General features: G+C 37.5%; 1 protein-coding gene across 2 annotated transcripts in view; it reads right to left on the reverse strand.

Annotated features, from left to right (window-relative positions):
* The window catches only part of LOC121386443 (glucose-6-phosphate exchanger SLC37A2-like), a 113,246-nt gene that overhangs the window by 80,659 nt on the left and 14,024 nt on the right, over positions 1-18,563 (reverse strand). For both annotated transcript variants that reach the window (XM_041517343.1, XM_041517341.1), the window contains exon 2: positions 1,997-2,078. In XM_041517343.1, coding sequence (XP_041373277.1) covers positions 1,997-2,078 — 82 coding nt within the window. The remainder of the gene's footprint in view (positions 1-1,996; positions 2,079-18,563) is intronic.

Genomic DNA, 18,563 nt, shown 5'->3' on the forward strand with positions numbered 1-18,563 from the left:
TATTTACAAAAGTAAATTAGATGTTTTATCAAAATTTTTTAGAACAGGTGTTTATAAAAATACACCCATATGTATAGACTTTCCCATGCATCCTCCTACAAAATGTTTTTTTGTAAATAATTTCAGTTTGGTTTAACGTAAGAAGAAAAGTAAAAGTGTTTTGGAAATAACAAAACTATTTTTGTGTGTAATTTACAAATCAATCGGCGCTGAAATAAATAACGTGTAGTGAATTCTATAGTATGAAAAAGAGGCATCCCCTGTGGCATGGACTGTAGGAACATATTCATAAAAACAAGGCATTCCCTGTGGCATGGACTATAGGAACATATTCATAAGAGGCATTCCCTGTGGCATGGACTATAGGAACATATTAATAAAAGAGGCATTCCCTGTGGCATGGACTATAGGAACATATTAATAAAAGAGGCATCCCCTGTGGCATGGACTATAGGAACATATTAATAAAAGAGGCATCCCCTGTGGCATGGACTATAGGAACATATTCACAAAAACAAGGCATTCCCTGTGGCATGGACTATAGGAACATATTCATAAAAACAAGGCATTCCTTGTGGCATGGACTATAGGAACATATTCATAAAAAAGAGGCATTCCCTGTGGCATGGACTATAGGAACATATTAATAAAAGAGGCATCCCCTGTGGCATGGACTATAGGAACATATTAATAAAAGAGGCATCCCCTGTGGCATGGACTATAGGAACATATTCACAAAAACAAGGCATTCCCTGTGGCATGGACTATAGGAACATATTCACAAAAAAGAGGCATTCCCTGTGGCATGGACTATAGGAACATATTCACAAAAAAGAGGCATTCCCTGTGGCATGGACTATAGGAACATATTCATAAAAAAGGCATTCCCTGTGGCATGGACTAAAAAAAGAGGCATTCCCTGTGGCATGGACTATAGGAACATATTCATAAAAAAGCGGCATTCCCTGTGGCATGGACTATAGGAACATATTCATAAAAAAGAGGCATTCCCTGTGGCATGGACTATAGGAACATATTCATAAAAAAGAGGCATTCCCTGTGGCATGGACTATAGGAACATATTCAAAAAAAAGAGGCATTCCCTGTGGCATGGACTATAGGAACATATTCATAAAAAGAGGCATTCCCTGTGGCGTGGACTATAGGAACATATTCACCAAAAAGCGGCATTCCCTGTGGCATGGACTATAGGAACATATTCACAAAAAAGCGGCATTCCCTGTGGCATGGACTATAGGAACATATTCACAAAAAAGCGGCATTCCCTGTGGCGTGGACTATAGGAACATATTCACAAAAAAGCGGCATTCCCTGTGGGATGGACTATAGGAACATATTCACATAAAGAGGCATTCCCTGTGGCGTGGACTATAGGAACATATTCACAAAAAAGAGGCATTCCCTGTGGCATGGACTATAGGAACATATTCACCAAAAAGGAAGGAAACTGTTCATAAAAAATACTCTGTATAAATCAAACATTTCTACGCACACTTCTAGGATGGGGTCTGAGGAGTACTAAAATAGGAGTAGAGTTTATATGTTCATAAAACTGCCGATAATTGTGAACAGGCCTTCACAAGTCCAACATACTGGACTCATGCATGTACATGTACTCGAGGGTCAAACTTGACCCGGACCAACAGATGATGATGAGACTAATGGAATAAGGTTAATAGCATCTAATTCTAGTACTGAACATAGATACCAACTCATGCCATAGTATTGCATTTAGAAACTGGTTGATAAGTTCAGTATTGTGATGGACGGATAGCCAGATTATAAACAGAAACCAGCGCATGATCATACAATTATAATATTGTGATTAATTACTACTGCCCTACATTGTCTCACTTGTACAGGTACTCAAGTCCTGTGAACGGACTCGAGTCTTGCTAGACACGATCCGTGCTCGAGTACTCAAGTACTCGAGGAGACCCTACATTTCCATTAAATATGTATGCGTGAAATTTACCTTCACAACACTAATTGGTTTTCTGGACATGTGGTATGAAGTGTACACCAGGAATGTAAATATGATGATGAAAATCCGGTATCTGAAAAAATCAATACAGAGACAAGGATACAAATCACATTCTACAAAATATACATACATTTGTATACATGTACTTTTCACACTTCACACGTCATGTACGTTATATATCAATGACAGGGCTTCTAGATTGTGGTAGCCCCACTCTCATGGCTAGTGATATTCAATGTTGGGCTAGTCAATAACTACTACTATCATGCCGGATGGCTAGTGAAAAAAAGAAGAAGTCAAATGTTGCAGTTGTTGATTTCGTAAATATGAATATCCTGCCCCCACCCCAACCCCCCAATGTTAGTGCTTTTACGCTCTATCTCCCACTTTAGGTGACATATCTGATTATTACTATTATTTAGTAAAAATGTATTAATGGCTAGTACATTTTTAAAATCACTGATCCCATGGCTAGTGGATTTTATAAAAATTCTACAAGCCCTGATCAACGGCTATGGTATATGCAAATACCTGTCTGTGGGATGGTGCATATAAAAGATTTCTTACTACTAATAGAAAAGACACCAGTCGGGCTGCTGGTGCTCTCTTGCACTTGCCAGCGCAGGCGGTCTCCTCCACCCACCCACCCCAAACCATTTTCCTGTCCTGGAAGGAGCCAGCCCGGGCCAACACCTGCGCCCATGACAGGGGTGCGCTGCAACAGCTTGTTCTGAATGTGCATGTTAAACGCTATGACCTGACCTAACCTGATGTGACCTAATGGAAAAATATAGCACCACTTATAGAACACATTGTTTTATTAATCATCAGCTATTGGATGTCAAACACTTGGTGATTTGGACATATAAGTCTTAGCGAGGAAACCCGCTACATTATTCCATTAGTAGCAAAGGATATTTTATATGCACCATCACACAAACAGGATGGCACATACCACAGCCTTTGATATATACCAGTTGTGGTGCACTGGCTAGAACGGAAAAAAATTCAGAGTTGAAGGACATTCGACAAAATAGTGGTTGATGCCTTGAATTTCTATCTAGTGCCTTGTCTATAGGACAGCCACTCCCAAGATTCTTCACTGGACAATACATCCTTCTGACTGCCACAAAGATGACTGCCACCTCCAGACTAGTTTACTAAACCAAAACTAGCAAAGGACAGAGCTCATTGGAATAAGTACAGCTGTGACGACATGCACTCATGAATCACTGTCAAAACAGTGGTGATATCAGGTGTTCACGAAAGGTGAACATATCCTGCCCCACTGGTGGCACCCGTCATGAGTACTACCACCACAGCTGTCAAGTCCTTCACTTTATCTAAAATGATGAAGAAAGAAAGAAATGTTTTATTTAACGACACACTCAACACATTTTTATTTACGGTTATATGGCGTCAGACATATGGTTAAGGACCACACAGATGTTTTTAGAGGAAATCCGCTGTCGCTACTACATGGGCTACTCTTTCCGATTAGCAGCAAGGGATCTTTTATTTGCGCTTCCCACAGGCAGGATAGCACTAACCATGGCCTTTGTTGAACCAGTTATAGATCACTGGTCGGTGCAAGTGGTTTACACCTACCCATTGAGCCTTGCGGAACACTCACTCAGGGTTTGGAGTTGGTATCTGGATTAAAAATCCCATGCCTTGACTGGGATCTGAACCCAGTACCTACCAGCCTGTAGACCGATGGCCTAACCACGACGCCACCAAGTCCGGTATGTTATACACAGGTATTTAAGCTTGTAATGTTTGTAGTTACATGCACATTAGACATAAATAGGATTTGTAAATTCGGCCTATTATGATCATTAGCTATTGGTATCTGTAACAGCTATGGCGGGATTTAGCTGTCATTTGAGTGCTCGGCTGAGGTGCTTCAGTGGATCCGTTCAACTGATTGGGGTTTTTTTTCTCATTCCAACCAGTGCACCACATCTGGTCAAAGGCCATGGTATGTGCTTTCCTGTCTGTGGGAAAGTGCATATTGCTGCATTAGGAAAATGTAACAGGTTTCCTCTGATGATTACGAGTCAGAATTACCAAATGTTTGACATCCAATAGCCGATGATTAATTAATCAATGTGCTCCGATGGTGTCATTAAATAAAACCAGCTTCTTCTGTAACAGCTAGTAAATGGTGATAGCTAGTTGCAAAATCTAGCATATTTAGAAAAAGACAGCACACAATTAAGGTCAACGACAGTCACTTTTTGCACCCTCGTTTTGGCTTCGTATGTAATAAATATAGTATACATGTATCTTACGATAATTGAAATCCATATTTCGTAAAAGGTAAACAAATCTAATCACACAATTTTTTTCAAACTCATTCAGGTACATTAGTAATGTTCAAACAAAATATTTTCAATAGCAATTTTGCATTGGAATTTTTCCAGCATTCTTAAAATGGAAACGTCATGTACCCAGTTTATGGTTATTGTAAGGAGATGCAAAGTGACGTCCTTGACTGGAATCCGAATCCAGTACCTACCAGCCTGTAGACCGATGGCCTAACCACGACGCCACTGAGGCCGGTTTTCTCCAGTAAGTCGCATTATAGTTTTACTTATACAGTTTCTTTTTTCAAGATTCAAAAAATATTTAGACGACTTTTCTCCATCCTCAATCCACTTGGCTTGACTTCTTAATATTAACCCCTTCATATATTCACTCCTATCGAGTTCCTCTTCTTTTCTCTTTTCATCTAACCATTCCCTGAAAACGTTCGAGTCAGGATTTGTATCTACTAGTTCCATTAAAAAGTTAATACAATGTTCCAAATCTTTTCTTCACCTTTTGCTTTTTACATTCTGAACTAAAATAAATAGTCATACCTCTAATTTCTAAAAGAAGCATTTCAAAAAATAAATGGTCATCTATAATTATGTTAATAGATTCCAGGTCTACTTCTAGAATGTTTTCTCTTTGATATGGAAGTGCTGCATATTGTTCTGCTACGGAAGAAATGACAGATTTGACATTCTGTACATATTGTGTATTACCTAATAACAGGGGTTGAAATTTAAAAAAATGTACCACTATCCCAAAGGAATAGTGAATTTCAAGAAACACTATTCCGTCTAAAAATGTACTATCCCTTCAATTATTAATATACCACTAGTTTTCCTGACTGTGCTACATCGCATTACTGCGTACTAGCTGGAATTACAAACAAACTCACTCCAAACATTAGTCTTGATCAAAAAGATGTTTATTTTGTACCGGTAAGTGCATGAGAAAGGTCTTAGTAGCGCGAGGATTTGTTCTGCAGAAAAATGTAGCTGAAGAAAAAGCGTAAGCGGAATAGTCGCAGGTGATTTTCGGTATTCTGTGCTTTATTTTCACTTTCATGACGGAATATTGGAAGAATTGTTTTACTATACCATTTCGAAATTTACTATTTGCGGAATAGCGTAAAATAATTAATTGTTGAATTTTCAAAACCCTTTTCCTTTTTTAAAGTGTGAGAGGACAAGAGAGATTTCTACTGCATTATGATCGGTTTTATATCCAGAGATTATTTCAGTTTTTTCAATACCAGATAATAGTTCTTCAGATACCAGGAAAAAATCCAACCTTGCCTTTTTTAGTGGAGAGATTTCTTTGTCCATGTGTATCTTTTATATTTTATCTGACGTCCAATAGCCGATGATAAGATAAAAAATCAATGTGCTCTAGTGGCCTTGTTAAATAAAACAAACTTTACTTTTATATTTTGGATACTTTATTCTCCATGGATCACAGAGGTTAAATTTATTTTTAAGATTTATTAGTTCCGAATGTGGGTGAGGATTATTTAAGTGTTTATAGTTGTATGTATCCATCTGTTGATCCTGCACTAGATTAAAATCACCACAAATAATTGTAAACTCATTATCCAATTCTGCAATTATTTCAAAAACTCTTTTATAAAATTCAGGTGAATCTTTGTTAGGACCATATATATTTACTGAAGTTATTTTATATGACATTGTTTCAATTTCTAGTATGAGGAAGTTGTCATCATTATCTCTTTTTATTCTACCCATTTTATATTCAAAATTGGCTTTAAATAAAATGGCAACTCCTATTAGTAAATGAATGTATGACACATTAGCAGCCCCACTGTGCTCTAATGTAAAATTCCTGATGGAAAGTGGGTATCTTGCAAGCAGTAAATTGAGCAATCTAATTTTCGTAGATAACTAAAAACATCTCTGTGTTTGTGACGGAACATGCTCTTATCTTTTCGCCTGTGGCGATGTTAATTGTTTTAGAGGGCTGTGTGCAGCTTGGTTACATAATACCCCCGCGCGACGGTGGTAGTCCTGCGTCCCAATATGCACTTAGACCAGGTGGGCACTTGGTTACGTAATACCTCCGCACGACCGAACCCTCTATTACACACCCAGACCAGGTGTGGAGGCCATGTGGAGAGTGGTTATGTAATACCTCCGCGCGACCATGGTATTTCTAGCAACTAGGCGTCGGTCTGTCTGGCCATCTAAGAGAAAATACCGTCTCTGGTAGTTGTGGCAATATCACATGATAGTGAAGGTACCGCATTGTGCCCCCAGGCGATATTCGCTGTCTCTGAGATTTTTGAATAAATAGATAGGATTTTAGAGATATCAAGGAGAAACATTGGAAGGCTCCCGGGGAACGTTTGTCCGACTGGACTGGTAAATATATTTTTCTGCTCTGTTGTATAACCTTGATGTGATTGATGTGACTTTAAATATTTTAATACTGTATTATACCAATATTCTTTAGACAGTGTCTCCGGTAATCTGACGAAGTAAATTGTAGGCTTCACTGTTCTAATATTTTTAAACAAGTATTTGGTAAGATAAAGCTTAGCCGGTCATCCTAGAGGACCTAGGTAAACTGCAGGTTATTGTCTTTATTATGATAGGTACCAGTATTAATTCTGTATTACAAGGTTACTGAATGAGTATTTAAGGGTTAATTAAAAATTAACCAGTTAGGAATAGAGTTGTAATTCCTTTATTAATTAAGTTCCCCTGGCAGCGTTTCTCAATTAGCACACGTGTGTGTGTGTGTGTGTATCACAGTGAAGTGATTAGAATATTGTGTAAACTAGACACCTAGTGATTAACTAATTAAGTGATTAGCTCTGGGTTGTTATTATATTGTTGTTGTTAATTAACTACTGCGGCAAGTACATTTGTCAGTGTAGTGTTAATACAGATTCCAAAGTGTATTGTGTTTTGTTGTGTTTTCTAGTGAACTAAACGTGCTACATATATATATTTATATAAGATCTTATCTCTGATCATACCTAGAGCCGAGCCACTCGGGTATTAGACTGCCCGATACAGAGAGATCAGATAGATATACAGTTAGGAGAGATATTTGGATAATCGTGTTTTATTCAGTTACGGGTATTATAGGATCCCGTGACAGCGTTTATTTAAATCTTAAGAATTTAAAATTTTAAGAGCCATTGCTAACATTATAAAAAAATACAAAAATATGTGAAATTCTAAATACATTCATGTGAATAGTAGAAATAGAAAAACTATAAGTGCTGGTGACATGGACTATTGTAGATGCATTAACCAACAAAACAGTTTGAAAAAAATGCATATACATGTGTGTAACAATAATGGTGAAAAAGATGTGCCCTCCAGAAAATATACATAATGTACTGGGTTTATCTCCCAGTGCTCAGGAAAAAATAATAAGAAACAATATGGTATACAACAGGTTAAAAAAAAAAAAAAAAAAAAAAAAAAAAAAAAAAATAATAAAAAAATAAAAATAAAAAAATGTTTTTTTTTTTTTAAATCTCACCAAGCTAATAATAATAAATTAAATAAGTTAAAAACAAAAAAAACAAAAAAAAAAACAAGCAAACAAACAACCCAAAACAAACAAACATATTATACATACGCATACATACACACATAATATGTGACTAAAGGAAATGAGAGGTATCAGTGTAAACCAAAATACTAACTTTATGTTTTGCTTAATGACATAGTTTACTCTATCAAGATTGATTAGATATACACCATATCTGCATTAACTCACAACTCTTTTGTCATTCAATACAGTGTGTGTGTATGGATACATTTACACATGCTTGAAAAACACTACATATGCTAACACAGTGGCACAATGTATGTCGTACATTACTAACTGGAAATGAAATAGTAGACTTAGCTCTGTTATGATATATTACTTGCTTGAAAGAAAGAAAAGAAAGAAATGTTTTATTTAACGACGCACTCAACACATTTTATTTACGGTCATATGGCGTCAGACATATGGTTAAGGACCACACAGATTTGGCGAGGAAACCCGCTGTCGCCCCTACATGGGCTACTCTTTCCGATTAGCAGCAAGGGATCTTTTATTTGCGCTTCCCACAGGCAGGATAGCACAAACCATGGCCTTTGTTGAACCAGTTATGGATCACTGGTCGGTGCAAGTGGTTTACACCTACCCATTGAGCCTTGCGGAGCACTCACTCAGGGTTTGGAGTCGGTATCTGGATTAAAAATCCCATGCCTCGACTGGGATCCAAACCCAGTACCTACCAGCCTATAAACCGATGGCCTAACCACGACGCCACCGAGGCCGGTCTGTATGTATACGTATATATGTATGAGTGTTTACATATATTTTTGTGCATGTGCAGTATGATGATTGTTCCACACCATACACAGCTGTGTTAATACCATTGCATGTTACATTGTGAATTTATTACATATATGCATTGTACTGTATACATATATATTTATCTCCTGTAAAACTCATCTTGTCACTGTCAAGTATTGTTATTTCATATTCCCCATATGCCGTTGTGTAACAGCCTGGGAGAAATAAAGTTCTGTTCTGTTCTGTCAACTAAATTGGTGCCTATATATATTGGTACTTTAATATTTGTTCTCGGGGTATGTTTTAAGGTATTTGGTATGTAGATCTAGTGTCTTTGGGATAAAGTGTTTTATTAAGTATTCCTTTATCCAGCATATCCACCTACATGTATTATGAGCACATGTATTTTATTTTATTTTATTTTACCTTGTTTTTGCTATTTTTTAATTATTATTTTTTTAATTTTTTTTTTTTTTTGGGGGGTGGGGGTGGGGCAGACTAGGTAGGTTGCTGGTATTACAGTATTTATGTAAGGACAGGATTGTCAGAATTGACTTGCAGTATGTTTGTCAATTCTCAAAATGTTTTTGAATACATGTCTGATCGAAAGACTAAAGGCGTTTCAAGCAAGTAATATATCATAACAGAGCAAAGTGTACTATTTTATTTGTTTTCCAGTTAGTAATGTACGACATACATTGTACCACTGTGTTAAGTATATGTGGTCTTTTTCAAGCATGTGTAAATATATCCATACACACACATTGATTGTATTGAATGACAAAAGAGTTGTGAGTTAAAGCAGCTATGTTGTATCTACTGGCCTCAGTGGAGTCGTGGTTATGCCATTGGTCTACAGGCTGGTAGGTACTGGGTTCAGATCCCAGTCGAGGCATGGGATTTTTAATCCAGATACCGACTCCAAATCCTGAGTGAGTGCTCCGCAAGGCTCAATGGGTAGGTGTAAAACACTTGCACTGACCAGTGATCCATAACTGGTTCAACAAAGGCCATGGTTTGTGCTATCCCGATGATAAGATAAAAAATCCTGTGCTATCCTGCCTGTGGGAAGCGCAAATAAAAGATCCCTTGCTGCTAATTGGAAAGAGTAGCCCATGTATAGGCGACAGCGGGTTTCCTCTCAAAATCTGTGTGGTCCTTAACCATATGTCTGACGCCATATAACCGTAAATAAAATGTGTTGAGTGCATCATTAAATAAAACATTTCTTTCTTTCTTTCTTTATATATATTAACATTAATACTACAACCCCTACTTGGTTATGTATATGGCCCAATTAAGTTGCATTGATAAACATTTCAAAAATATTCCTTTCTGGCTTGTTCATCAACATATTCATTCCATATGAAATGTTAATGGTTACTTACTAATGATTAGTTAAAAAAAATAAAAATATAAAATTATATATATATATATATATATATACAGGGCTCGACCTTAGCGGTAGCCCGGGGTGTTTTGGCTACCGAGTTCTCTCTCGGACTACCAGTTATCTAACCCTGGTAGTCCGCAGGGCTACCAAATGTTTTGACATGTCCAGTCACTCCACAATCAACAACTCATTTATTTTATCGTGTCTGAAATTCCACCTTTCATGCGTGCGCTCGCTGCTGCCAGGAGTCGCTATAACAGTTAATTGCTCACCTCGCCTGTCCCACAGGTGGCGGTTGTGCAATATGATTTAGTGAAATAAAGGAGTATATTTGCCAGTGGTAGGATTTTTTAACAGCAGACTAATACAAATAATATGATGTAATTCAGATATCCAGGGTTCGTACGGGTCATGGGTTATCGATTCGTAGTCATTTATGACAACCAACGACACGGTCCGTTATTTTAACACCTACTTATAACTAACGCCTTGTATGAGCAAGACTATTTGCCGCCAGCTGAAGTCTAAACTAAACAATAACTCAATCGCGGTTTATTTCCTTCTAGGCTACCTATGAAAATTGTCAGATTATTGTTTACAAAATTAATATCTATTATTATGTTAAAGAAATGTATAAGGGGGGCATACTTTTAGTACGTACGCATTTTGGGGGGGGTGGGGGGGGTTGAAAATTTAAGAGCCATTTTGAGTACGCTTGCGTACGGCGCGGGGGGGGGGGGTATTAGGGTAAAATTTAAATATATATATATAGTTAATTTGATTATTTACTGACGTTGAATTTTTTTGTAATTAAAACAGAGCAGACGTTCCGGTTTATAATACATTTAGAAACATTTTATTCGTCGTCAAGCGTTGTTTAATACATTTGTACAATGAGCAGTATTCATTAATTATAGTATACCATGATGACATCGACGGTGGCATTGTCTACATTTACTGGTACTGACTGACGATCTTTTGCGTATGTACGCAAGGGGGGGTATGGGCACTGGCGTACGCATGCGTACGGGGGGGGGGGGAGGGAGGGGGTGCAAAAAATCGGAAAATTGTGCGTACGTACTAAATGGATGACCCCTAAATTGACGAATGTTTTCAATGTTAAAAATCTTAATCTTTCTTACAAATTATTTTAATTAAATCTCTCATCGTTTACTATTGCTTTGCGCTATAATCTAGCTCAAAATGACATCAGATTTTGCCACGTTACAACACAAACGCACATGGCGATTGACATTTACAAGTTTATTGTCGTCAATAAAAACCTCTATTGTTTTTTGGAATATAGGCAAGTTTTGTTAATATTCTTCAAAATGACACCTATTGAAGATAGTTACAGCCATTTTAAGTATTAAACTATTCAATATTGATCTTCAGAATTGTACGATTAGCAGACAGTTCTACACGTGAAAACCATACGAAGTGTTTCAATAATATAGTGTAAGCCTTCATTACGAGATGAGGCCCAAACAAATTTAATAATAATAATAATAATAATAATAATAATGATAAGGCATGAGTTTGAACCGTACCCCCCCCCCCCCCCCCTTCAATGGTTAGGGTAGTTTTAGGTATAGGGTTAGGATTAGTCTTTGATATAGAGGGGTACTGGTTGAACTCTTTCCCCTTTCTCTTGTTTTTAAAGTTATGGGGCTACCAATTTGTACTTAGGACTACTAGATTTTATAACCGGGCTACCACTAAAATAACTTAAGGTCAAGGCCTGATATATATATATATATATATATATATATATATATATATATATATATATATATATTAGTCAAACCTGTCCTAGCGGCCACCTGTAATGAGCGGCCACCTGCAATGAGCTATCACCTGCCTTAAGCGGTCACTTTTTCCCCTCCCAAACGATTTATGATGTAAATGAACGTGTAATAAGCGGTCATCTGTCTAACGCGGCCAGCGGCCACCCAAATTGGATCCCAAATCGCTAAAATACCTGTGTTAAGTGGCAACAATAAAGTTTTACTATTACATAAAAGGGATATCTTAACAACAGCAATAAGGTGCAGCAAATAACCGATCTTCACACCTTCAGGAATACTAGTACCCATTCAGTCCCGACATCTCTACTGTGTATCGATTAAGAAAGTATGCCTCTGTAATGCATCTAATTGCCTCTGGGCAGGCTACACTTGACATTTGTAGATTCACTTACTATGACAATACACCGCATTGAGTAGGAATTAAATAATTAAATGGAAAAAGAAAACAAACTATTAATTTAATACATTCCATTTGCATTATTTTTGAAGGAGACGACATGTCAAAAGTTGATTTATAGTCAACTGTGAAGCACACATCCATTGATTAGCAGTACAGATGGTAAAACAAGAAACAACAACAAATGTTTTAAAGACTATATATGTGGCAACCTGTACTCAGCGGCCACCTATCTTAAGAGGCCACTTTTATCTACTCCTTTGTGTGACTGCTTAAGACAGTTTTGACTGTACAAACAACAGTTCAGTAAAGTGAAAGTGTACAACAATTCAGTGCACAGCAGCGATACACAATTAATCACCAGTATTTTCGTCACTTGTTCACTTCCCACATTATTCCCACAATATAACATGGTGATGTTTGTTTACAGAGTACATGGAAAAAAAATGTAGGCATTATAAGTCTTTCTAAAACAACCGTGTCAAGCAGGCGAATTCTTGTTTGAATGTTTTTCTCCTTTCTCATCTCGTAAGCAATCTTGGCTAACATTCCTCTGGCTTTCTTCAACATTACTGGAAGATTTTTGCGAATAGTTATTTTAGTTGTTTTCAAGCGATACGCTGAATTGAATACCAAATCTCTGTCGGCATGGTGAACAAATACAACAATGATCGGTGGAGGTCCAACCGAGACTTCTTCGCCTCCCACCTGGGCTGGGTGTAGTCCGGCTTCCTGATTTCTAACCTTATGTCCTGGACAGACAGCCCATGCAGATATCTGAGGTGTGGGCCCAGGACAGTGTGTGTGAACCTTAATTGTATATATAAGGATATATAAGCATGAAAATAAGATGAAATGAAAAAAAGACCCTCACTCTGTGCACCCTGTCAAGATTGCACCCTCTAAACATTAGAATACTGTATTTTAATGCTTATATTCAGCTATTGTTCGATTACTGCTTCACCATATGGGGAAATTGTTCTAAATTAGACTTAGAAAGAATAAATAAATTACAAAAAAGAACAGCACGTATTATTTTTGACAAATCACCTGATGATCCAACTGATTTACTTTTTCATGAACTAAAGTGGCTAAAAATAAACAGAAGAGTTGAATATCAAAAAGCCATTCTTGTATATAAAACACTAAACGGACTGACGCCTCAGTACCTCAGAGACCTGTTCAATCCAATATCATCAATTTATGAACTTCGCTCCATTGATGATGGAAATAGAGCACTACAAGAAAAGTTGGTATCTGGAAGAGTTTACCTAATGATGTTAAAAAATGAACTAGTTTAAATATATTTAAGAAAAAATGTTACAAACACTTCTTAGAAACATGATTGCTCGATCTTCTACATAATTATGTCTTAATATCTTTTATGGTTGTATATATTGTACATACATTTGTACATGTATGGTTTTGTTAGTTTTTATTTTTAATAATTAATATGATTATTGTTATAATTATTGTTATAATTAGTAAGAAGGCCTCGGGGGAGAATAGTCTAGAACTAACTGAGCTACCTTCTATAAATAAAGATTCTATTATTATTATTATTATTATTATTGTCACCTGGTGCTTTCCCTAGCCTGTTTTACGGTAACATGGTGCAGCACCATGCCTCAATAGTCTAGCATTTAACCACAATTTGTAAAAATACAAAAAAATACAGCAGGTTCATTTCCTGCGATCATGATATGCATGCATGATCTCGACCATCAGTGCGAAATTAACAGACAAAGGAAATAAATGAAACAGCAATTAAGTATTCATTGATGTGAAAAACATTTTCCTTTTTTTTTTTTACAAATTTACATCAAGGTTTACATGTGTGTGATCGTATTGTTTAATTGTTTGATGTTCGTAATGATATCTCAGCTGACTGTGAAGCTTGACCTGTATTCACACAGACGTAGCCCAGTGGTAAAGTGCTCGCTTGATGTGCGGTCGGTCTAGGATCGATACCCGTCGGTGGGCCCAATAAGTGCCGGGTCTGTAACACTTTGCAACAAAATAAGCGCCGGGCCTCTAATAAACACCGGGTAAGACAGCCGAAAACTGATTACTCCCTGGCATAATTAAAAAAACAAAACTTTTTATAACTTCCTGTCTGAAAAAAATAACGGTCGAGTCTCCAATAAATGCCAGGCCTGCGACAGTTTTGAAATGAATAAGCACCCGGGTGCTTATTAGAGGAAATAAGGTACTTGTCTTTGGGCCCTGAACTAGCATGATGTGTACTGACATTGACACACATTACTTTGGTTCAAAGACTTTACAAAGTTAGAATAACAAGCTACAGGTCTTTCAGACTTTGCTTTGAACACTACATCACACCCAATAGCCAATGTGTATTTTTGTGCTGGGGTGTCGTTAAACATTCATTCATTCATTCATTCATTCATTCATACATGTTGAACACATGCCATTAAGTTAATACGCTGTATTCTGGATGACACCATTTCTGCGAGATAGCTATTGCGCTAATTGGATATTTGATATTATTATTATTATTATTATTATTATTATTATTATTATTATATTTGAGTTGTCAGATAGACCATGTAACCCACAGAAGATAAAAAAATTTAGCCACTTGCAAATTTTATTAGCCTTTTTTTTTTTAATTAGCCAATGGCTAATTTTGGCTACCAACATTGTGAGCCCTGGCCATCTGGCCTTAATCAGCACCATGCTGCCCTGAGATTAAACAAGCCTTTTTCAATAATTAATTCTACAATTAATTGTCTTTATAAAACATTCAGAAAATGTATTATTAATTAATAAAATATTCCTGTTATATATTTTGCCACTAATTGATTAAAGCAAGCACATTAATTCCATTTTTATTTCAATTAATTTTTTTATTTTTTTTACTGGCCTTGGTGGTTTCATGGTTAGGCCATCAGTCTACAGGCTGGTAGGTACTGGGTTCGGATCCCAGTTGAGGCATGGGACTTTTAATCCAGATACCGACTCCAAAAGCTGAGTGAATGCTCCACAAGGCTCAATGGGTAGGTGTAAACCACTTGCGCCGACCAGTGATCCATAACTGGTTCAACAAAGGCCATGGTTTGTGCTATCCTGCCTGTGGGAAGCGCAAATAAAAGATCCCTTGCTACCTGTCATAAAAGCGTAACCTGTGTGGCGACAGCGGGTTTCCTCTAAAAAAGTGTCAGAATGACCATATGTTTGATGTCCAATAGCCGATGATAAATCATAAGATAAAAAATCAGTGTGCTCTAGTGGCGTCGTTAAATAAAACAAACTTTACTTTTTCAATTATTTTTTTTGTCTTTCATGCAAATTACAAAGTGCCCTGAAAATGGTCAAAAAGGCCCCAAAGTGTTTATAGTCTACCATGCTTTGCCAAATGTCTAGGGAAAACACCATCACCTTTCTACATATACATGTACTGCTTAAGGTCCCTTGTTTTGGCTTCGTACACCGTAAAAATTTTATATGATATATTTGACAAAAGGTACTTTTTAATTCTTTCATCTTTTAAAAACTTAAACTTAATATTTTGCCAGAATTATGAAATGTTTTAAAAATACCGACCTGTAAACAGCGTTATCTACTTGTTATAGAAATTTTACAGGGGTCAAGGTTAGGAGACCATTTTTTATTTTTATGTGGTGAAGCATTGTAATAATACAGCTAATTTTGAATTTGAATGATGTCAGTATTCCAATGACGTCACTTTGCATCTTCTTACAATAACCATAAACTGGTGACATGACGTTTCCATTTTAAGAATGCTGGAAAAATTCCAATGCAAAACTGCTATTGAAAATATTTTGTTTGAACATTACTAATGTACCTGAATGAGTTTGAAAAAAATTGTGTGATTAGATTTGTTTACCTTTTACGAAATATGGATTTCAATTATCGTAAGATACATGTATACTATATTTATTACATACGAAGCCAAAACGAGGGTGCAAAAAGTGACTGTCGTTGACCTTAATGGTGTGCTGTCTTTTTCTAAATATGCTAGATTTTGCAATTAGCTATCATCATTTACTAGCTGTTACAGAAGAAGCTGGTTTTATTTAATGACACCATCGGAGCACATTGATTAATTAATCATCGGCTATTGGATGTCAAACATTTGGTAAATCTGACTCGTAATCATCAGAGGAAACCTGTTACATTTTCCTAATGCTGCAATATGCACTGTCCCACAGACAGGAAAGCACATACCATGGCCTTTGACCAGATGTGGTGCACTGGTTGGAATGAGAAAAAAAACCCAATCTGTTGAACGGTTGAACGGATCCACTGAAGCACCTCAGCCGAGCACTCAAATGACAGCTAAATCCCGCCATAGCTGTTACAGATACCAATAGCTAATGATCATAATAGGCCGAATTTACAAATCCTATTTATGTCTAATGTGCATGTAACTACAAACATTACAAGCTTAAATACCTGTGTATAACATACCGGCCTTGGTGGCGTCGTGGTTAGGCCATCGGTCTACAGGCTGGTAGGTACTGGGTTCAGATCCCAGTCAAGGCATGGGATTTTTAATCCAGATACTGACTCCAAACCCTGCGTGAGTGCTCCGTAAGGCTCAATGGGTAGGTGTAAACCACTTGCACCGACCAGTGATCCATAACTGGTTCAACAAAGGCCATGGTTTGTGCTATCCTGCCTGTGGGAAGCACAAATAAAAGATCCCTTGCTGCTAAACGGAAAGAGTAGCCCATTTAGTGGCGACAGCGGGTTTCCTCTCAAAATCTGTGTGGTCCTTAACCATGTCTGATGCCATATAACCGTAAATAAAATGTGTTGAGTGCGTCATTAAATAAAACATTTCCTTCCTTTCTTCCAGTTATGGTGCACTGGTTAGAATGAGAGAGAAAAACAATCAGTTGAAAGGATCCACTGAAGTGGTTCGATCCTGTGATGCAAGCACCTCAGTTGAAAGGATCCACTGAAGTGGTTCGATCCTGTGATGCAAGCACCTCAGTTGAAAGGATCCACCGAAGTGGTTCGATCCTGTGATGCAAGCACCTCAGTTGAAAGGATCCACCGAAGTGGTTCGATCCTGTGATGCAAGCACCTCAGTTGAAAGGATCCACCGAAGTGGTTCGATCCTGTGATGCAAGCACCTCAGTTGAAAGGATCCACCCGAAGGTCCACCGAAGTGGTTCGATCCTGTGATGCAAGCACCTCAGTTGAAAGGATCCACCGAAGTGGTTCGATCCTGTGATGCAAGCACCTCAGTTGAAAGGATCCACCGAAGTGGTTCGATCCTGTGATGCAAGCACCTCAGTTGAAAGGATCCACTGAAGTGGTTCGATCCTGTGATGCAAGCACCTCAGCCGAGCACTCAACTGACTGAGCTAAATTCTGCCCCAGCTGTTACAGATACCAATAGTTAATGATGATAATAGGCCAAATTTACAAATCCTATTTATGTCTAATGTGCATGTAGCTACAAACATGACACGCTTAAACTCCTGTGTATAACATAAACAGGTTTCATAAATGTGGCACAATTATGAAAGTTACGGTTTGTTTTGTTTAATGACACCACTAGAGCACACTGATTTATTAATCATCAGCTATATTGAATGTCAAACATTTAGTAATTTTGACATGTAACCTTAGAGAAGAAACCTGCTACATTTTAAAATAAATGTAATAGCACAGGATCTTTTATACGCACCATTCCACAGACATAGTATATACCACAGCCTTTGATATACCAGTCGTGGTGCCCTGGCTGGAACGGGAAATAGCCTACACACACTGAGCATCAGGCTAGCTAGTACTTTAATACAGGGCTACATCCCACACCCTATTGTTATGGAAAGAAATGTTTATTTAACGATGCACTCAACACATTTTATTTACGGTTATATGGCGTCAGACATATGGTTAAGGACCACACAGATTTTGAGAGGAAACCCGCTGTCGCCACTACATGGGCTACTCTTCCGATTAGCAGCAAGGGATCTTTTATTTGCGCTTCCCACAGGCAGGATAGCACAAACATGGCCTTTGTTGAACCAGTTATGGATCACTGGTCGGTGCAAGTGGTTTACACCTACCCACCGAGCCTTGCGGAGCACACACTCAGGGTTTGGAGTCGGTATCTGGATTAAAAATCCCATGCCTCGACTGGGATCCAAACCCAGTACCTACCAGCCTGTAGACCGATGGCCTAACCACGACGCCACCAAGGCCGGTCTACTGTTATGGATACCAGTAGCTAATCACAATGGGTCGAAAGAAGGAAATGTTTTATTTAATGGCGCACTCAACACATTTTATTTATGGTTATATGTTGTCGGACATATGGAA

Source organism: Gigantopelta aegis, chromosome 12, assembly GCF_016097555.1.
Source record: "Gigantopelta aegis isolate Gae_Host chromosome 12, Gae_host_genome, whole genome shotgun sequence".
NCBI lineage: Eukaryota > Metazoa > Mollusca > Gastropoda > Neomphalida > Peltospiridae > Gigantopelta > Gigantopelta aegis.